General features: G+C 31.0%; 1 protein-coding gene across 1 annotated transcript; it reads left to right on the plus strand.

Moving 5' to 3' along the window:
- Positions 1 to 819: 819 nt before the first annotated feature.
- Positions 820 to 22,679, plus strand: LOC106779450 (probable leucine-rich repeat receptor-like serine/threonine-protein kinase At3g14840). The gene is given in 25 exon segments (XM_014667551.2): positions 820 to 1,171; positions 1,250 to 1,421; positions 5,639 to 5,710; positions 5,831 to 5,899; positions 6,034 to 6,105; positions 6,191 to 6,262; positions 6,957 to 7,028; positions 7,128 to 7,199; positions 7,287 to 7,358; positions 7,438 to 7,512; positions 7,603 to 7,689; positions 7,932 to 8,003; positions 8,403 to 8,465; positions 13,893 to 13,958; positions 14,047 to 14,079; positions 14,168 to 14,208; positions 17,034 to 17,410; positions 17,533 to 17,728; positions 17,816 to 17,953; positions 18,733 to 18,851; positions 18,974 to 19,184; positions 19,288 to 19,525; positions 19,664 to 19,814; positions 22,190 to 22,536; positions 22,538 to 22,679. Coding segments are annotated over 25 exon segments (3,039 nt in total). The 5' UTR covers positions 820 to 1,071; the 3' UTR covers positions 22,590 to 22,679.
- Positions 22,680 to 23,913: the final 1,234 nt, after the last annotated feature.

A 23,913-nucleotide genomic window follows, 5' to 3' on the forward strand; every position in this document is an offset into this window, starting at 1 on the left:
TCTTCAAATCCTCTCAAATTTTTTCAATTACTCTCTTCAAATTCATTCAAGTGAACAAAACCTAAATCCTTTGTATTTTCATGTCATTTAATTTTTTTTTAATCTTTTTGAACTAGACCAATTAAAACGCAACATGTGGATGGTGTAAAAAAATTGTGAATGGTATCAAACTATCATTACCCAAAAAAATAAACTACGTAGCCGCGGTCTTGTTCTTTGCCAAAAGAACAACAGACAAGACATTGTCTTTGGTTTTGGCATTCAAGAACCGATGTTTCTGCACATGTTTATTTTTTTTCTTTTATTACTTTAGTGAGAAAATCACCAACCTAGTTTTACAGTTGCTCTATAAAACCTAGATTATAATTTTTTGCTTGTGGAAAAGTCTTTGGTAACTTCTTTTTGCTTTCTCCATTGCCATTTTCATCAAATAAATGCACTCCAATAATTGCATGGAAAATTACATTAGACGACTAGGTAGACTTTGACTCTTTAAAGTATAGATATTTTTCTTAACAAAGACTTCAAAAGTAAATATGTATGTTTCTTAAAAATTTAATTTATATCAAAATAGTTTTAATTTATAATTATTTATATTTTTATAAATGTCTATAAAGAAGTTTTTTCTGGATCTCTTCCAAAGTATCTAAAACGATAAAAATCTAATTTTTTTTCTTCTATTAAATAGCTAAAAATTCAATTTTGTTTTTTTGTTTATTTTTCATTTTTAAATTGTCACATTTCTTTTCTCATCAACATTAAAGATGACTACAACAGTGGCATCATAAGCTGTCTTCCATTATTCCTACAAATAATATAAAGTCATTTTGTTCACTTTGCTTTCATGACAGAAAATACAATGAAACTCCTTTCTCTCTCAAATTGCCGACACAAATATACCATGTTTTATCTGTATCATTTGCAACTCATCCGAACTTGTTTTCAGCTATTCTCAATTCGGTATTGAATCAGCATGAAGACACATATTCCATGTATTATCTACTTTAAAAATTTTCATTTGCAACCCATCTAAGTTGTTTTCAACTGTTCCTAAATCGTTACTGAATAAGCATGAAAAAGATCACTCCTTCTCAATTTCTCTTCCTTTCACTCCTTCTGCTATGCTTCATATCCCTTGCTTTTGGACAAAATATCACTCACCCAGACGAAGGTACGATATGTTTGTGTTTATATATATATATGTAGAAAGTTTTTTGCTGATAGCCCTTTGAAATTTGGTTATTTATAGTGAAAGCTCTGAAAGATATAGGCAACACCCTTGGTAATAAGAACTGGAACACAAATATAGATCCATGTAGTAATAAACCTCCCTGGAATGTAACTCCGGACGGTGAGAATGCCAACATTGTCAGATGCAATTGCGCTATCCCCGATGACACTTTCTGCCATGTTGTTTCAATGTAAGTTTCTTTATTTAAGTTTTTCCCTTTCCTGTCAAATTTTGAGACTTTTTCACAAACTTTGATCTTTTAGACCTAACTAGATCTGAATTGGTTTCTGCAATTAGTTATATTGAAAATTTCTCGCCTTTAAAAGAAATGGTTAAATATGTTTTTAGTCCCTATATTTCTAGGCGATTTTAGTTTTAGTCCATTTTTAAACTAAGGTACAATTTAGTCCTTTAACTTTAAAAAACTCTGGTTTTAGTCTTTTTTTACCAAATTTTTTTAATTTTATTTGTTGTTTCAAGCACGTTTCATTATAACATTTGGATTGTTTACACTGTTTGACACATTTTTCTTCAATGTTAACTAAGAAATGTGCTTGAAACAACAAATAAAATTAAAAAAATTTGGTAAAAAAAACTAAAACCAGAGTTTTCTAAAATTGAAGGACTAAATTGTACTTTATTTTAGAAATGGATTAAAACCAAAATCATTCTAAAATATAAAAACTAAAAACATATTTAACCTTAAAAAAAAATAAAAATAGTTCTGGACCATCACATGTTATACTGGAAAATAACTGTTTTTCAAAAAAGAAAAAGTTGAATTGAATCCCTCTTCAGAAGCTCATCCTGTGAACTGAGTAAGACTCATAAGGTGAATGAGTTTCTTTCTTTCAACACTAAAGTGGTCCTTCAATTTGATCTTCGTTTACGCTCGTTAAGAAGCTGATTAAGAAGAAGACAGTGTTTCTTCTCGATATGGATAACGTGATCTTGATATTTTTACAATTTTTTTTATAACAGAATAAATATTATCAATTTATTGATTTATTTAAATTTATATTTAAAAAATATAAAAAACGGATCGTTATCACATTATAAAAAATTATAAAAAAAATTATTAAATTTTTTTTTCCAGTATAAATAAGTGAAGACCCATTAATTAACTAAAGTTAGCAATATTGTATGGTAAAAATTACTGATGATAAATTGATATACTAGTTGGGCCGCAACCCCACGTTATAAAGTGTGGCGAAATTAGAATATTAGAGTCTGGGCTGGTTATTCCTGCACTCTGATACAGTTAAGAGTTTCATTTTTTTATTTTATATTTTGAAGTGTATAATTTGAAAATGTTTTGGAATGTTCAGTCCGAAACATAAATAAAATATAAATATGTTTTTTTTGGATTGTACGTTAGAAATACAATTTTATATTACAAATTATATTTTGAAATTTATAATTCGAAATACAAAATTTATTTTACACATTATATATTTTTAAATACAAAATAAAAATATATTTTGAATTATATAATTTAGAATATATTTTTAAATAGGAAGAGGAAGAAGAGGGAGCAAGAAGGATGCATGGTTGAATTAGGAAGAAAAAAACATGAAGGAAAAATTTAAGGACAAATAGGTTATTTTACAATTATGTAGGGTGCAGGATGAATTGTAAGGAGGTGGAGGAAGAACTTCTCTAGAATTGATCATTTTGAATAATACGTAATTTTTGACGGATTAAAGTTTGAGCTTTTATAATCTGTTCCATAATTTATATTAACTTTTTATTATTGTCTTATATGTTCAGTATGATTAAACATTTTTTATTCATTTATTATTATATTTTATTTTATAATTTATTTCAATATATTTTTTACAGTTTATTTATTTGTATAATAAATAGCAAATTATTAGTGTTTTAAGTTTTTTTTTAATATTATTATACTAGCAATAAATCCTTAGCTTTGTAAAATACTCAAATTTGGATTACAAAATTATAAAAGACTTTCTAATTTTGTTGTCACTTTTTCTAATTTATTCGGGTCAATCCCACAAAATGATTGAGGCTAGACTAGTGGAACAATTTCATGAAATCCAAATAATCCTAAGTTTCAAATAACATAATATTGTAATGGATGAGACATTCATTATTTCTTCTATAATTGACAAACTATCACAAAATATGAAATATGTTAGAAATTCAACAATTATGAATGTTTTCTTGTTTCAATCCCTATGGACTCTAGTTTAAAGATATTACCTAATGGTGATAAAGCAGTTTCACATCTGGAATATGCAAGGGTAATATATGTTTAAAGATATTGCTTTTGCGGCGAGCAAATTGAGTATATATACTAGTAACCCTAGTTTATCACATTGACAAGCAGTACGTCGAGTACTTAAGTATTTAAAGAAAATTATTAATTATGGATTAACATATGGTTATCCTTCAGTTTTGGAAGGATATTCTGATGCAAGTTGGATTACAAATGCAGAAGACCACTCTTCAACTAGTGGTTGGATTTTCCTCCTTGGGGGAGGTGCAATTCCATGGTCGTCCAAGAAACAAACTTGCATTACAAATTTCACTATGGCTTCAGAGTTTATAACTCTAGCCTCGACAGGAAAGGAAGCCGAATGGTTGAGGAATCTAATGTTCGAAATACCATTGTTATCAAAACCAATATCATTAATAACAATACATTGTGACAATGTTGCAACATTGGCAAAGGCTTTTAGTCAAGTATACAATGGCAAATCAAGACATATTGGTGTGAGACATAGTTATGTCCAAGGACTCATCAAAGATGGAATTATTACAATAGATTTCATACGAACAAAGTTTAATTTGGCTAATGGATTTACTAAAGCATTGGCTAAAGATTCCATTTTCAGAATGACAATTGGAATAGGAATGGAGTCCACGATTAATCACAAGGGAATCTTAACTTAACACTTAATATGACATTGAGTCTTAAGTTCAATAAGATTAAATCTCTTATTTGATGATTGAAAGCACAAATAATTATTTCAAGAGTGCTTTAGATTTGTGATGCGTAGGAGGTTGACTAATTCTTAATTGATTTCTTGAATTTATGTTTTCTCACAAAAACATGTTTACCTAAGAAATCAACCTATGTAACTGCGGAGTTTGGCCGCTTCAAGAAGTCAAGGGGACATGACTTTACTCCACTTATGAATAGATATGGAGACATGGCTCTATTGTTTCAAGTATAACAAGAATATGTAATTTATCTTATATGTAGAGTATCTTGAAGACTTCATTATGTATTATGTTGGTTCAATCGTTTCGATACCAATAAAATACAAATTCCTCAATGTGTATTCTACTAAGTGAAATTTCAAGTCTATGTACACTTTCATTTATGTGTAAGATTGCAATTATTAAATTGATGTTTGTGTTAAGTAATTATACAATACTCTCAAATGGTGGAAGATTGTTGGAATTTAAGAGTATTAGAGACAATTTTCAGATTCATGAAGAGTTACAATTATTCATGAAGAGTTACAACCATTCATGAAGAGTTATAACCATTCATGAAAAGTTACAATCATTCATGAAGAAATGTAACTAATCAAAATATGATATCTCTTGGATTTGAAAGATGCATGATCAATATCAATATAAAGGGATATTGTGCTCTATTGAAATGTGAGACTTTTTCTCTACATTTTGTCATTCACTTAACACACAAATCAATTCGTAAGAATTTTATTCTTGTTTGACATTAATACTAAGAGTGAGTGTTATTGTTGTATTTCTTCTTTGTATAGCAAAAAGTACATTTTGTGATTCTCTTCACTCTTATAATTAAGGAACGAAATATTATTTTTAGGAAAATGTGTATTTACACATAGAAGATTATATTAAGTCTACATTGTTGTTTATCTTATTTCTCTAAGTTCTTGGAAAATTGTTTCTAATAGTTGGATCAAATATGAAGTCCTCATTTATGCAACTATCAAATCTTATACGTGAATATATGTGGTAGTTCCTCATATTCTTTTTAGTGTAGGATTATTTATATACTCATGGGAGTTATTCCTACTATTTACCATTTTTAGGAGGTTACTTTAAACGTTTGTATTGTTTTGTAAGGCATTGGATGCTAGTAGGAGGTGGAGAAAAAAAAATCAAAGATATTCTAAAGAAAAAAAATATATTACATTTGACACTTTCAAATAGTATTAATGTCAATATAATAAATAGATCAATTTGACTCTATTTCATGAATACTGACTTAATTAAATAAAATATATATAAAAACCAAAAATAAATTATAGACTTCATTATAAGAATTAAATTATTAATTAAACCTCAAAATTATTTATTATAATTTATATAATCATGATGAAAAAAAATCAGTTTTCATAAATGTTTTCTAATTATCTCCATTTTTTATGTTGCATAAATAATTGGCAGATCGTTGAAATCACAAAATCTTACAGGCACGCTCCCACCTGATTTGAAAAGGCTACCTCACCTTGAAGAAATGTACAAAATATTCAATTTCCTTTCTTACTTTTTCTTTTACTTTTTCTCAATTGTGTATGCATGTGTCACCAACTACAATATTATACAATGACTTTCTTCTGATTTTCTTTATTTTGACAGTGACCTCACTCTCAATTATCTTAGTGGCACAATTCCTGATGCATGGGGTTCCTCTAAACTTCGCAATATGTATTCCTTTTTTTTTCTCTACATTTTCTTCGTTGTTCCACTTTTTTTTTAGTATTTTTTAATATATAATTTATAAATATTATATTTATTTCTGAAAACATTTATCTAATTCATGTCTTCCATTTCCATGGTAGTTCTCTTTATGGAAATCGACTCACTGGTCCTATCCCAAAAGAGATAGGAAACATCACAACCCTCCAAAGTTTGTAAGTTTTTGGCTATCCAAGAGTATCTTAATTTCCAACTTTTGAACTTTTATTGTTCATTATAACTCACTACTACTGAATATAGGGTCCTGGAATACAATCAATTCACTGGAAATATTACACCGGATCTTGGAAACCTTTCTCACCTTCAAAGATTGTAAGCCATGCATTATCCAAAAACAAATTTCATTATGTTTGTAGTTTTTATATATAGTGTATATAAGGGATGACAACGGGTCGGGTGGACACGGATAGTGCCTACCAGCAACCTGACCCGCCGGATAAAATTCGATTCTCTATCTGATCCGTTATCTGCTGGGTATCCGTTTAGAAAATATCTGCGGGTATCCGCAAATATCGCAAAAAGTAAAAAAAAAATATTTTATATATTTTAAAATAAAATTTAAATAAAATTAAAAAAAACATATATATAATATAATATAAATTAAATTAAATATAAATTAAAATTTAATTTTAATTAAATTTAACCTAATAAAATATAATTTAATTTAATTTTTAATTAAATTTAATATATATATATATATATATATATAAATTTATTTTTTTTATTTTTTGCAGAAAACGGGTATACGCGGGTTAGGTAGTATACTACCCGTACCCAACCCGTTTAGAAATAGATATTAAAATATACCCGTTATCCGCAAGTAGTAAATGTCTGCAGATTTTTTTATCATCCCTAATTATATGTTTAATTAATATTATAACTTTTAAGATGTTTAAGATAAAAATTAATAAATAGTTATCTAAGAGTGTGTTTTCCAAGTTTTCTATTTATCTCGAACACCGATGTTATGAACAAATTCATTAATGCATTTATATTATTCCAACAGGCATCTTACTTCTAACAACTTCACTGGAGAACTTCCTGAAACTTTGGCTAAGCTTACATCATTGAGAGAGCTGTGATTTTCCATTTTATTGCCATTTGTTAATTTGAATTTTATTGTTTTTTAGCTAATTAGAATTTTTCTTCATTCGCATTTTCCACTGTTTACATGCAGTCGTCTTAATGACAATAACTTCTCTGGAAGGATACCCAGTTTTATTCAAAGATGGAGAAATCTTGAAATATTGTAAGAACAATTTGATGTTTGAATTAAAATGTAATGTTTCTTATATTTCTATTAATTTTTTTGTTGAATTGTATATTTATTGTACAGAGAAATTCAAGGTAGTGGTTTAAGTGGGCCAATTCCTTCTCAAATTTCATTTCTGCACAACTTATACGACTTGTAAGTATAATGTTCCATATAGTAATCATGATTTTAATGTTAAACCATTTTCTTATTTTCATCAAAATATTGAATGCAGGAGAATTACTGATTTGATTAATGGATCAGATTCCACTTTCCCACAAATTAATAATATGACAAAGTTGAAAACACTGTGAGTGAGTTAATTAATTGCTTTCATTACTCTTTTCTTTTTTTCTTTTTTTTTTCCATCAAAATTCACAAAATTGATATTGTTTCGTAGGATACTAAGGAATTGCCAAATTAATGGCGAATTACCTCCATATCTTGGAAGCATGACAAGCATTGACAATAATATTATGCAAACCTTGTGAGTGTTTCCAATATGAACTCTTCAATGTAATTTAGTATTGATTTATATGTTAAAATACTAGCTATTTATTTAAAATAGTCTATCAAAGTAATTTGAGCTAAGTTAGCTTCATATAATATAGTTGACCTAAGTTTTAGCCAGATTTAATATATTCCTCAAATATCTTAATGTTCACTAAAAAAAATACATTAATATTTTATTATCTTTTCTAAACTTGTTTTGGGTGATATTTCTTTCAGAGACCTAAGCTTTAACAAAATAAGGGGAGAGATCCCAGAGACTTTTGAAACCCTATCAAAAGTGGGCAACGTGTAAGTTAATTTTAGTTGTTGTTTGGTGTGGATAAAACATATATTTTATACTGTTAAATATATTTTTGTAATGGTTATATTTTTCTGATGATTTTTATTCTTTTATCTTTTCTAAATCTAATAAATTTTTACATTTTTTTCTTTACATTATTTTCTTTACATTAATTAACAGTGAAGAACTTCTCTTACCTTTTTACCCCTCTATAATGTGTTAGCAGCATAGCTAATTTCAGTTTGAACATTTACAACAGTATTTTAATAACACCATTTCTTAATTTTTAAGAAAATATTATTGGTGTTTTAAGAAAAGAAAGAAAAGAAAAGATGGTGAGATTAATGATGATTAGCTTAGCATTTTACTACTACATAGTTGACTTTTCTCTTGTAATTACTTCTCAGATATTTCACTGGAAACCTACTTAGTGGATCCCTACCAATGTGGGTAACAGCAGTTAATTCTATGTGAGTTCTATTTCAAACCCTATTTTATGCTTTCTAGATTTAAACTGTTTAAACATTCTTTGTTAATCATATTGTGTATTAGCTTACTTTATTTTTATATATAAAAAAGAATAATGGAAATATATAATGAAATATTTGGGTAGTCAATACCACATATTAAATGCAAATACACTTGCTCCCATTGATATACATATCTATTTATATACATATGAAAAAAATATAAATTTAGTTCTCCGATATTAGTGTGGATCAAATTACTGATAATATTATGAGTGTTGGTATAGCTTGACAAAAAAATAATTTAAAGAACAAATAAAAAAATGTTTAACTATTTTAAATTTTTTCATTAAAGAAATATTAAAATTAGTATAATTTAATGAATATTAATTAAAATAAATATTAAAATAAATAATATGTGTTAGTTTTTTAAACGTTAACATTATTTATTTATAATATTTATATATATTAAATTTAGTATTTGTTAAGAGGATGTTAACTATACAAATAATAAAATAAATATTAAAAATAAATAAAGTTATTTTTTTAATATTTATATTTATTTAAATTCATATTAGTTAAATGAATGTTAATTATAAAAGAAAGTATTAATTATTAAAAGTAAAAAATATTAGTTATTAAATACTAATTTTATTTAATTTTAATATTTTATTAATTTAAATAAGTGTTTTTATATAGACGTTAAATATAAAAAATTTATACTTAAATAAATAAGGTTAATATTTATTTAACAAATATTAATTTTATGGTTTAATTACTTTTTGGTCCTCATATTTAGAGTTGTGTGTCTTATTAGTGCTTGCTTTTAAAAATGTCTCTATCATCAATCAAGTATGTGGTATTAGGGATGACAACGGGTCGGGTTCGGGCAGGATAGTGCGATACCCGAACCCGACCCGCATGTAAAAAATGTACCCGCTATCAGCCCCGATATCCATCGGGTACCCGCATAAAAAAATCCGTGGATTTTTTTCAACCCGCGGGTATCCGTTGGATACCCGTTAACCTTTCTTTTTCAAAATCTATAAACCCTAGATATGCAGTTCAAAACTCCCATCTACATAGTTCTGCACTTCAAAATTCCCATCTACAGAAAAACATTTCAGATCCGCACAAAAACATTTCAGATCTGCACTTAAGAATCTCAGATCTGCATCAAAGGATCTCAGATCTGCGTTAAAGGATCACAGATTTACACCAAAGAGTCTCAGATCTGCCTCTCGTCGTCGCTCCCGATGCGTTTCGGCGTCTCAAGCTTTGCGAATAGGATCACCTCTTGTTGGAAGAAGAAGCTGTCGCGATGGGATCACCTGTTGTTGGAAGAAGAAGCTGTTTCGTGAATGGTGGAAGAAGAAGCTTCCGCGGACGGAGCCGTGAACGGTGGAAGAAGCTGCAATAACGGGGTCGTTGAAGACGGTGGTTCTTGTGGTTGGTAGGTGGCGGAGATTCTTGTGGTTAGTAGGTGGTGGAAAGAAGAAGGGAAATGAATATTAAGAAAGAAGAAGAAAGAAGAAGAAAGAAGAAGCTTTGAGAGAGAAGTCTGAGAGAGAAGAAGAAAAATGAAGCTTTTCACTCCTCTACAACGTAGCTTTTCACTTCTCTGCAACGTTTTTTAGTTTTATTTTGTAATTTTATATTTTAATTTATTTTGTAATTTCATAAAAAGATAATGGGTAAAATTGGAATTTAGTTTTTTTAACGGGTAGCGGGTACCCGCGGGTACGGATAATATGATATCCGTACCCGATCCGTTAACGAGCGGGTATTAAATTACCCGCTACCCGCTACCCGCGGGTACCTTCTACCCGCGAATATTAAATACCCGCAACGGGTTTTGCCCGCGGATACCCGCGGGTACGGGTATTATTGCAATCCCTATGTGGTATAATTGCATCAATAAAGTTTCATCCCTTAAATTGAAATAAAGGGAGTTAAATGTTTGATGATGTGAGAAAGAAATCTGTACTTTTTTTTCTCTCTCCTTTATGCCATACATCCATCTTTTTTTCTCTCTTCTTTATTCCTCTTAATGTAGTATTGTGAGCTTTTGTGTGGCTTCTGAAATGCACCAACATGGTAGTGGGTTCGTCCTAGCTTTTTCGTTGACCCAAATATGTGTCTTCTCTTCCATCTAACTTCACTCTCCATGTTTCTTTATTATCATGCCTCTAAGTGGAAATTTCTTTGCCACATCATCAAATATTTAATCCCTTTATTTCAATTTAACGGACAAGAATTGATCGATGCAATTACATCACATTGGGACGCAATAGAGGCATTTTAAAAACGAGTACTAACTAGACACAAAACCCAGGAGACCAAAAAAGCAATTAAGTCTAATTTTATTTATTTTTAATATTTTATTTATTTAGTTTAGTACATGCTAGATGTTAACCAAAAAATAAATTTAGTATGGACTTAATGAACGTTACACTAAATTATGTATTTTAAATCTTTGTACATTTTTCATGCATCAAATCTATCATAAGTCATTATCAATAGACTAGGTAAACCACCTGACTGCTTAACATGCCCATTTTGTCATATTTGATGTGTTCTTAGGAAGTTATATTGTTATCCAAAGCAGTCCAATACTAAGAGAGGGAATAAAGCTCATACCTATTTCTCCATAGCTTATCTCTAATCTTCTTGTCCAACTCGTTGAGATAGCTTCCCGATTTGAGCTTTGACAATTGACTTTTGACAGTTGACTTTTGTAACATATACTTTTGACCTCAACTTGGAGTCACCTCTCTTGATGTTGTCCAACTTTCCTGGACGACTGTTCGAAGCTTTTGCTATGAGTTTCATGCTCTACCTTTAATGTTCTCCACATACTTACCCAAGTCCCTCTTTTACTTATGAGCATTGACTCCTATGTGAGCTTCTTTTCTGACTCATGATATGCATTCTAGAAGAATCATGTTGACATCCTCCTAGATGAGCTCCTTGGGTCTTGTGAGCTTGATGGTTGAACAAACGACTTGTTTGGTCAACTAGTTGTAGTGGAATTTACTCATGACTTAAACCTTTTTGAGGACCAATTAATCTTTTTCACAAGCACCTTCTTGGTTAGGATGGAGAGAGAGAATTCCTTGTCACAGATGTTGAGCCTTCTTCTTTGACATCCTTAACCCATTCTTCAAATGTTGGAGATGAGAAGGTTTCCCCTTTTACTGCCTTGTCTTGTTTCTTGTACATCATGCTCCTTAGATGATCCTTAGCCTTTGATCCATAGGCCTTTGAACTGTTGCCTCGAGTTCTGTTAAGAATTAACTCATCGAGGTAGGCTCTGATACCAATTGAAGTTGCAAGAAAATACTAGAAGGGGGTTGAATAGTGTTTTCATAACTTTTTTCGCATTTAGAGGACTAAGCATGATGTATGTAACACTTATGAGTTGGTTGTACTTTATCTATAGACGTAATTCCATGAAGATCATTTACAAACCTAACTCAATATTCTCCAAAAGATATTTAAGCAGTAACACGATGAAAATGTAAACTCTAGTTGAAAACTTAAGTGCGTATTGTGATTTCCTTCATTAAAAGCCAGTTGTTTATTGAAAAGACTACATCACACAAACAATTTTTATATTGGTTCACTTGTTAGAGCTACATCTAGTTATCTTCTAAGTTAACTTAGAGGGTTCTATTAAATATTCAATGAAGTACAATTGAGTGTTTTAAACCACTCCTGGTGTTCCTAGTCGTATTGAGTAACCATTGTTATTTTTGACTAGTTGAGTTTGAATTACTCCTAATTGCATAGTATTGTTCACCATTACTAGCATCCCTAGATGCTTCTAGTATCACTGTGATATATCGTTTAGTTGAGTATCACCCACTCTTGGTTGTGAAGTATTCTTGACCACTCTTGATTAGTGAATAACCTCCAGTTAGCCTAGACCAGTTGAGTATTCTCACCACTCCTAGTTTCTCAATCAACGAGTAGTTGTTAGTTACCTTTAGATGAGTATTCACATCATTCCTAGTATCCTCATTCAGCGAATAGCCTCTCGTTACCCTAGACTGGATGAGTATTCACACCACTCCTAGTATCCCTAGGCGCTACTAGTATCCACTGATACTGCCTAGCTGAGTTTCACCCAGTCCTGGTTGTGTAGTATTCTTCACAACTCCTAGTATCCCTACTTAGCAAATAACTTTTAATTAGCCTAGACTAGTTCAGTATTTGCACCACTACTGGAACTAGACAATTTTGGTATCCTCTGATACGCTGCCTAGATTTCCTTAACTCTCCAGAGCTAAGTTGCAAGTGTTTTGATTCTCTCCAAAAATTGCAATCAACGATTTCTTACAATTCGTTTTGACTATTACTCTCGTAGAGAAGATGTGATTACAATACAATGCAGTCTAAACACTCGCAAATGTTTCTCTCCTCTCTTTTTTCTCTCATCTTGCGAATGTAAACAAATAATACAATGAAGTTTAAGAGTGTTGCTTGACTTTTCTTTTTCTCTCTTCTATCTCCTTATAAAGGTAAATAGATATTGCAGTATAGCTTAAGAGAATGAAGGTAAGTCTTGATTTCTCAAACTATTCCATCTCTGCATTAGGGAGAATGATGCCCTCGTTTAACTCCTCTACACCAGTTTTGACTAGGTTTCAAAGTGTCGTGGCACAAAACAAATTCTTCATTAATTTGCTCCAATGGTCATAATGTTGACCATAAAAGTAAGTAATCTTGGTGGATATCTTTGCATTTTGAGATTTGTTCGATTCTCACAACTTTGTGTATTAGGCCCCTTAAAAATATGATACCAATTTGTAAGTGTATATGAAAGTACACAAAGTTGTATCTATATTGCTTTAAAATAGAGATTATTATAGCCAAACAAAATACATAATAGTCTAATCTAAGTTTATCTTATTATATATTTATGATTTAATATACAACTATTAATAAATTTTTTTAGACATAGAAGAATATGAATAAAAATTATCTCCCTCTTAATTTATGTCTAATTAAACAAGAGAATATAAGATAAAAACTTTAAATGAGGAAAATTCCACTAAAGCTTTAATAAATAGGTTTTGTGAGGTTGCTCAAAAGAAAAAACCTACCAATGTGAGATTAATATGCTAATAATTTTTTCAAAGGAAGATATTAATTGAGTCAATCATATCTTTGCCCGCTTCTTTTTAATATCTTTTTATATTATTTACCTTTGAGTGACTCATAAGAGAGGGTTGATATAAATCTGTTTATCCTGATTGATTTTGTCATGCATTTGTCGAATCTGTTGCATAGTCATTTCTTGCTTTACTACTGTTTGAATGGAGTGATATTTTATATTGTGCTTCATGGAATGAAAGATTTCTTCCAATTTGAATACTCCGATTGGTTTTTTCTTAGTTTCTGAATTGCACTTACATGTATTTATAGAGATCTTTCATATAACAACTTCACCGATAAAAACTCCACCGAGGCATGCCAAGAGATTGCAGGAGTGTAAGAACTGAAATATTTTATCTTTAATTTATCTGTAATTTATCGAGATATTTGTATTGTGTTGTTAATCATATCTTTTATGCTACAGGAACTTGTTTGCAAGCTTCCCAATGAGCCAAAAGTAAGTTATATATATATACTCCTTTTTTCTGTGTTTGGTTCAATGTTTTTGCTAACTTGTGTTTGGTCTCGTCTTAATATTCCTACAGTGGACCTGTTACTTGTCTGACAAGAGCAAACTGTACAAGAAGTAAGTTTCAGTATTTTCTTCGAGCTTTGTTACTGTTAAACAATATATATATATAAGCTTGCAAAATACTAGCCTTGATCATATGCATGAAAGCTTACAAATCGTAAGTTGGTCGAAGTCCAACGCACACTTTACTGAACTGCAAAATTGGTGATAGATGATGAGTTTGAAAGCCGAATCGATTTGGATTAAGGTTTGGTTGTGTTTGGTGAATGGATTGGAGTGTATTTATTGAAAAATGTTCGACTAACTCTCAGAAAAAAAAATTAAGAAAAAAAGTCTATCAAAGAAATTATCCTACCGAACTTAGAAAAAGAGAAACTACAATTTGGTTGAGTTTCTTTATGTTAATTCCAAGTTACTTTTACAAGGTTGAGCACTCGTATTGATAGGCGTAGGAGCTTACAAAGACTCACCAAAAGGAAGGGAAAATTTCAAATATTCAAAGTTGGAAAAGGCTACAAAACAGTCATGCTTCAAGTGTGATTGGCTATCTGACTCACTCATGTTTTCCATATTGCCACATTTGCAAAATGAAAGATAGAGCTTTCCAAGCTAATGTTTTATGGTTCCTTAAGGTCGAGCTAGAAAAAAAAAAAAAAAAAACCTAGTTCACTCATCATGTCATGGTCACTCAAGAAACCTACTTTCAAAGATCGAATATCTACTCTACTGAACGAGGTTTGTATTAATAATCGATTAAAATATCACATAATTGATTAATCCAAAAACTTTCTATATTAAATGACCAAAATGTATTCTACCTATGAGTACAAATACAAAACTTAAAAACATATTCTACTTATTAACATCATCCTTTTGTCATTGAATGAATATAAGAATTATTTACATTAAATTGCATTTCTTTTTTGAGATATAATCTGAATTTTGGGTCTTATCTTATGAAGAAGAAGTGACGATCCTTCTTGCACTTATCATGGATCCTTTCAAGTGGTGTGAAACTCAAACAAAATTAATTGTACATAAAAAAGTGATAGCACTCAATAGATATAAACTCTGAGATATAACATCTCACCCAATTAAGGTCTTTAGTTTCCAAAAGTTATCATACACTTTACCACAACCATTAATGCAGCAAAAACAATAACAACTTTCTCGACACACAAACATGAGAGCAACCACAAGCACAATTTTTCACAAGATCAAAGCATACTCTCAATGTAATCCAAATTCAACTTATAAGCAAACATAAATGGTTTTTATAAAATTATGTAAAACTCACTCAAAGTAAAAAAACCAAGTCCATCATATTTGTTAAACCAACCAAGTCTCACTCTTGATTATTATCAATAAAACAAGAAGTTAAAAACATAAAAAAGAAATAAATCAAACTTTTTTTAGCCAAGTAGCTTGATGTTTAAATTTCTTTCCTCCTTATGTCTTCTTAATCATTAGCATCAATACCTAGCACACACAAAAGCATAAAAGATACTTGAACAAACAAATTAGCCCAATTTTTATATAAACAAAGATTTAAGGATTGAAAGGCATAAACATAAAAACAAAGAAGAGAATTGAAAAAGAAAAACATAAAAATAAAAAAGAGAAAAGAAAAATGAAAACATAAACACAAACTCACCAACCAAACAACAATTCTAATATGCAAAATGAATAGAATAGATTTCATAAATAACCTTACTTAGATCCCTCTTGTTGCAGGATCACTCAATACTCTCATTTGTGATGAATACTACTTTCCATGTTCTTCTAGACTAAAACACACAGATTTCACTTGTGTTGCCTATCTAAGCCCAACATACCTTATGTAGTCCCTTGGACTAAGCATGCCTTGAACCTGTACTAAAAACCAGAACAGTGAGGTCAAACACATAATCTCATCCTTGGTTAAATTCCAGAAGTGTAAAACAATAAGCACATTTTCACTCTTTCTTCTTCTTCTTCCGCCAGAGAATCGTTTCTCATCTTGTGCGAACAACTTCTTCTTGTCGCTCCGTCGTCACTGCCTCCATCACTAGCCATCGCGCTTCCTCCACCACTGGTCGTCGCTCCATCTATCGCACGAACGTTGCTGGCTCTATTTCTCTCGTGCAAACTACGCTTCTCGTTGTTTTCACTGTCGTCATTGTCGCCACCAGCTGTTCATCGCCGCCAATGGTTGTTCGTTGCCACCTTCGACCCTTCAGCCCTTTGTCACCACCTTCAGTCGCTTCGTAGCCGCCTTCGATCGTTTCCTTGTCGCCTCCGACCATTTCGTTTGCTGCCTACGTTGTATCATTGCAAATAAAAAAAAGAAAAAAAAAATATTTTAAATAAGCAAAAGACCCAATTTCTAGGAAAAAAAAAGACATTTATCGCCTCGGTTCGAAACCAACCAAGGCAAAAGACCCCCACATATTGCCTCGGTTCACAACCGAGACAAAAAGACTATCTCTTTTTGCCTCATCTATATATATATCAGTTCATGAATCACTGCGTATATAAAAAAATAACCGGTGTCGTTTTTTTTAATGTACTAGTATTAAAATCTTATTTACAGTAGATATTTTAAATGCAAACACGAAAACTAATAATGATTAGGATCGACCCTTTACCAATAGCGTCAATTTTTTGTGGACACTAATAGTTTTTCTCCTTCTAGTGTACGTTGATTAGACACTAAAATAAACTTCTTTGATTTTAAAAAAATATAATTTATTTCTCATCATAAAAGTAAAATAAAAATTAAGATCTCATTTTCTTGAACACAACCGATACTTAACAATATAAGATTTAAATTTCCTAATGAAATGAAAATGATTATTGCATTCAAAAAAGTCTGACTTTTTTTTGTCCTTTTGTAACAGCCTTTGACTATTTCCATATAAATTGTGGTGGTGGACAGGAGACAAGTAGTGAGGGTATAGTGTACGACGATGACGTGGATTCATCAGGGGCAGCAACATCTAAAATGCCCAAAGAAAACTGGGCATTTAGCAATACTGGTCATTTCTTGGGTGGTGATAATAAAGAAGTCTATACCCAGCAAAGTCAAAATACGCTTTCTATGACAGATTCTGCATTGTATCAGACTGCACGTGTATCTCCCATTTCTTTGACTTATTACGGAATGTGTCTGGAAAATGGAGAGTACACAGTATCACTGCATTTTGCAGAGATCATGTTCACTGATGATAACACATATAGCAGTCTTGGAAGACGTATATTTGATGTTTACATTCAGGTACTATAGCAGTCTTTGTAGTGCATTTCACTTCACTTGTAGAATTACTCAGAGTTTATACTCTATATATTAAGAACTACAGAAGTCAAAATACATTAAGGTTTTTCATGAAACTATTGCAGGGAAAGCTAGAATTGAAGGATTTCAATATTGCAAATGAAGCAGGAGGAGTTGGGAAGAACATCACAAAAAGAATTTCAACTACTGTTAGTAATAACTCTTTAGAGATTCGATTTTATTGGGCTGGAAAAGGAACAACTGCTATCCCATATAGATCAGTATATGGCCCTCTTATATCTGCTATATCTGTCATTCGTGGTAACTCACTTTGTCTCTGTCACTTTATTCTTCCAATTTTGCATTTAAGGTATCAAATGACACGTATTGCTCTTCTACAATTATCAGTAAACAGTTCCAGAACAGATTCAGGTGGCATGGCTATTGGGGTTGCAATTGCGATAGCAGTTTCTGCAATAATATTTGTCCTGCTTGTTGTACTTGCTTGGAGACTTCATACTGGGAGAAAAAATTCATTAGCAAAAGGTAATTATCTTGAATAAAGTGACAAACTATAAATGGTGAAATATGTTTTTGTTTTGTTCATATCTCCTAGGTTTCAAATAGATTTTGACATTTCATTTCCATAAACTCTTTACCAGAAAATATGATATTATAAAATGTTTTATAAACTACTGAATGGTATATTTTCTGATTTTGATGATGATTATTTTCATAATAAACATGATTTTTAATTAGCTGACAGTGTAAAAGATGATATTCAACCTTCGTATTTTTTTTTCTTAATTAAAATAAGAGAAGAAATATTGCACGCTAACAAAATAAAATAGTTCTATATCTTCCAATCCAACATATTATGTATGGCAGTTAAATTAAGTTTTATAATAATTACCTTATAAATATATTATAAGTGATTTATAATTTGATAACCGTTAGAAGTGTACTTTAAACCCAACTCAACTCCACAAAACTGGTTTGTAGATAACGGTCCGATAGCGGGTGGAACAGAAATGCCCAAGAAATAAGAATATTGCTAGATTGGCTCTTAACCATGGTTCTGATACCATGTTAGAAGTGGACTTTAAGCCTAATTCAACCCCACAAAACCGGCTTGTAGGGTGAGGTTTACACATACTTATACACTCTTAATTGGCCTTATCTCTAATCAATGTGAAACTTTCAACCATAACAATATCATAATTAAACTCTTAAAAATAATATCTATCTCTTTCAACATATTGACAAAACACAACATTCTTATAAGATTTATTGAGGTATCTAATTTCAGTGATATTCTATGACAGAGCTAAAGCATTTAAATTTGCAAGTGGGTTTGTTTACCATGCGTCAAATCAAGATTGCAACGAATAACTTTGATATTTCCAATAAGATTGGAGAAGGAGGCTTTGGTCCTGTCTACAAGGTACCCTTCAAAATATTACATAACTTCTCATAATTGTTTTGATTGATTTATTGAATTTTATAAATAACCTATTGCATAATATAGAAAACTCACAAAAATTATGTACTATTTCATAATTGCAGGGTACTTTATCAGATGACACAAAAATAGCAGTTAAGATGCTTTCATCAAAGTCTAAGCAAGGAAACCGTGAGTTTATAAATGAGATAGGGTTGATTTCTGCTCTGCAACACCCTTGTCTTGTCAAACTTTACGGTTGTTGTGTTGAGGGAGATGAATTGTTGTTGGTATATGAATATATGGAAAACAATAGCCTTGGACATGCTTTATTTAGTAAGTATTTGTTTTCATAATCATCAAATATGCTTCCTTAATTTACTGTAACTTATTTTTAATATTTAAATGACTAAATTGTATTGATGTCTAATTTATGAAGGAAATGAAGAATCTTGTTTGCGATTGGATTGGGCAACCAGGTACAAGATTTGTGTTGGTATAGCTAGAGGTTTGGTTTTCCTACATGAAGAATCGAGATTAAAAGTTGTTCACAGAGACATAAAGGCTACTAATGTGTTGTTAGACAAAGATCTAAACCCTAAGATATCTGATTTTGGTCTTGCAAAGCTGGATGATGAAGACAACACTCACATAAGCACAAGAATAGCTGGCACTTAGTAAGTAAATGAAGTTTCTAAACATAAATCTTTTCCATGAATTTTGATTAAAAACAAAGGAAAGAAACTTTACATAGTAAAGTTGTTATGATACTTCAAAATAACAAAATTTAAACATGATTTGATTTAATTATGCAGTGGATATATGGCTCCAGAATATGCCATGCATGGTCATTTAACTGATAAAGCAGATGTCTATAGTTTTGGAGTGGTTGCCTTGGAAATTGTAACTGGAAAGAGCAATGCTATCCCTCGACCCAAGCAAGAAGCTTTTCATCTTTTAGATTGGGTAACTTCTATTTTCTACAGTTGTTTATGTTGGGATAAACTTAAATTTTAGAGATTTATTATTTTATTAGTTTTGGGTTTAGTAATATTTGGTTCGATTCGATAGAGATAAAATAGAAATGGGTAGTTATGATTTTTTGTTTATCTAGGTAGAATATTATTTTATGATAGGTTAAGGAGATTTTATTTTTAAGTCAGTTGATATTTTATTTTCAGATTTTATTTTTATTTCATAATATTGTAAGTATCATGACTATTTAAAACTCTTCAATTATCAATGAATAACAAGACTCAATTTTAGAAAAATATCTGAGTGTACAAGATTTTCCCAACAGTGGTATTAGAGCTTTATGCTCTGAGTACCGAGAGAGAGAAAGAGAGGGAAGAGAGTCAAATACTGTGAGAGAAAAAATGAGTGCTTGATTTTTTTTGTGAGAGATGTCAAAGGTTGTCAATGGTATGAGTGTGCCACAATTGACGAGAAAAACCAATTACGATAATCGGTGCCTACAAATGAAGGCGTTATTGAGATCCCAAGACGTTTGGGATATGGTGGAAGAAGGGTTCGTTGAGCCTGATGCGGACGAAGATCAGACGGTGGCACATATAGCAACATTGAAGAAAACACATGCAAGAGATGGGTCAGATGAAGTAGATGAGTCAAAATTTGAAAAAATAGCGAATGCTAAATCAGCAAAAGAAGCCTGGAAGATATTAGAGGTTGCGTATAAAGGTGACAATCGCGTTAAACAAGTCTGAATAAAAGCTCTAAGAGGAGAGTTTGAACAGTTGAAGATGGAGCCCAAAGAGCATATAACCGAGTACATAACTCGGGTAGAGAAGGTGGCAAACCAACTCGGCAGGAATGGAGAACAAATGCCATCTAGCCGAGTTGTGGGAAAAATTTTGAGATCTCTTACAAAAGATTTCGAAAGTATCGTGTGTGTCATCGAAGAATCGAAGGACTTGTCGGTTCTCACAGTGGATGAACTTGTTGGGTCATTAGAAGCCCACGAACAAAGGAGAAGGAGTTGGGATGATCATGTTGAACCCGACAATCAAGCACTACTACAAGTACAGTTTGACTCGAATAAATCTCAGATTACTCAGAGCCGAGGTCCTTGTGGTAGAGGACGAGGTGGACGTGGTAGAGGCAATGAAGATCAAACCGGTCAGCAGCATTGGCATGACCGAAGACAAGGAAAAGACTGAGGAGATCGGTCAAGGGCAGAGTGTTTTAGATGTAGCAAGTATGGCCACTATACAAACGATTGTATGTCAACAAAGTGATACAACTGTGGCAAGTTTGGTCATATTGCAAGGTATTGCGAGACCGGGACAAAGGGGGAGACAAATCTTGTTACTGATGATGGGGAGACAAATCTTGTTACTGATGATGGTGAAGAAGAGTGTGGAATCCTGTTGATGGCAAAGAGCTCGGATGTAGTGGACATGGAGAGCCCAATCCCAACAACGGATGAAGTGATCTCGGTAAAGGATGCAACAATTGTGGAGAAGGAAAACCTGGAGAAAGAACTCAAAGGAAAAGATGAAGAGATTCGACGAATAAGGAGGCTTCTAGATGAAGCTAATGAAATTATGGATAAACAAAAGGTTGAGCTTGAGGAGCTGAAGAAGGCGACTCTTGAAAAAGAAGAGAAAACATCTAGTGTTCTTGAACCAAATGAAGAGGAAGATGAAGATGATGAGAAAAACCCGATGAAGATGTCAGTCAAGATTGTTGAGAAATCGCCTAAGGTCATAGATGAGTTGGTTAAGGTTATTGAGAAGTTGGACATAACAAAGTCAGTCAAAGCATTAAAGAGGTCAACTAAGATAAAAGACAGGAAGGTCATAAGGAAAAAGAAGAAGTCAAATTTGATTGAAAGAAGCAAACCCGGTATGGGATGATGCACATGGAAAGCAAGGAAAGAAGAATTTAAGTTTATGGGGGAGTTTGTTGGGATAAACTTAAATTTTAGAGATTTATTATTTTATTAGTTTTGGGTCTAGTAATATTTGGTTTGATTTGATAGAGATAAAATAGAAATGAGTAGTTATGATTTTCTGTTTATCTAGGTAGAATATTATTTTATGATAGGTTAAGGAGATTTTATTTTTAAGTCAATTGATATTTTATTTTCAGATTTTATTTTTATTTCATAATATTGTAAGTATCATGGTTATTTAAAGCTCTTCAATTATCAAGAAATAACAAAACTCAATTTTAGAAAAATATCTGAGTGTGCTATCACAATATTTTTCCAACAATTTATGTCAATCAAATTATTCATTACATTCAACTTGTGCCCTCTCATAATTTTTTTTTTTGTACTTTATTTTCACATGCTTGGTATGTTGGCTTTTGTTCAACAGGCACATTTATTGAAAGAGAAAGGGAATCTGATGGAGCTTATTGATAGAAGATTAGTACCAAATTTCAATGAAAAAGAGGTTATGATGATGATAAAAGTGAGTCTTCTGTGCACAAATGCCACTGCAAACCTTAGGCCTACCATGTCAACAGTGCTTAGCATGCTTGAAGGAAAAACTGTGATTCCAGAATTTATTTCAGTTTCATCTGAAATAATGAATGAAAAGAAGCAAGGGGATATGAGACAATATTATTCTCAAATGGAAGAATATGAGAGCAACGAAATACATAGAAACCGTAGTTCATCAAAAGATGGACCATGGACTGCTTCGTCTTCATGAGCTGTAGATTAATTTATATCCTATCCATATTGATTCTTCTCATTGGGAGAAAAGAAATTAGAAGAGTGTAATTTTGTTTTCACACTATTTTCCAAACCATAATTGTGATATTATATATAAATTATCATAAGGGTGATAATAGTTATTATAATGATTAGTTAACATAATGTGTACACTCTTTACCAACTATATAGTAATAATAAAAAGGACAACAAGAATAATAGATGTGTTAATTATCTTTTTAGAATAAATAACGTGCACAACCTAGTAAAAATAATATAAATGTTATATAGCCTATGCCAACATAACTAATTGACAATTTTTTTGAGTTGTGATGTTGATGGTGCAATAGATCACATTCAACAGAACACAAAACTAACAATTGTTTATACTTAAGATCCTGAGCACAGGATAACTCAATCAAACAAAGTCTTATGATTGAAAAGAGCTCCAAACCTACATATATAGATGTGCTCTAACATTAAGTCTTCAAATTGTGTAATTAAAAACTTTCACCTCTTAACAAAAATAATCTCCAAACAAATATTTTTAATATTTCATAATTTTAATAAGGTAACGAAAATACTAATAACACATTAATAAATCAAACAAAATCTTACCTTTTCATTGTTATATTATTAAAAAAATATTTTTAATATATATATTGTACTATATAGGATCTGCCGACAAAAGACTGAAGAGAGACGATTAGTCAAAGACGTGAGGATAGTAGATCAATCATTTGGACGAAAGTGTGGGTCGGTCTGATAGGCACACTGAAGGGTATTAATGGGTAATTAATGTGAGTGATTACGGTATCATATGCATATATATATTAATGATTGGGGCAAGGAATATTATTTGGGATACACTAAATATACAATTAACGAATTATATTACATAAAAATATACTGCATTCATGGATATTCAATGGGCTGAACAATTGCAAAGCTTATAAATGCAAGGTAAATGATCAGGTAAGATCATCTTATTCCAGAATCACATTGAGACCTTAAGACACGTATCTGACTTGAGTAAAGTGTGTGATTCACATCAGAGAAAAATGAGCATTTAGGAGAAGTGTATATATGTATTACGAAGTTGAATTAGTTTATTATACCATTAGTTTTGATTTTTATAATTCCGTTACTCGATCCGATTTTGAATGGATTCTCAAATGAAATTATGTGTATCTAATTATATTGTTCAATTCGTGAATTGAATTGAGTTTATATCTAATGTGCTTTTTCAACCAAATCATTTTAGATAATCTATATTATATTACCTATTCTATGAATATATATATATATATATATATATATATATATATATATATATATATATATATATATATATATATATATATATATATATATATATATATA

The sequence above is a fragment of the Vigna radiata genome, unplaced genomic scaffold, assembly GCF_000741045.1.
Source record: "Vigna radiata var. radiata cultivar VC1973A unplaced genomic scaffold, Vradiata_ver6 scaffold_283, whole genome shotgun sequence".
In the NCBI taxonomy this organism is placed as follows: Eukaryota; Viridiplantae; Streptophyta; class Magnoliopsida; order Fabales; family Fabaceae; genus Vigna; species Vigna radiata.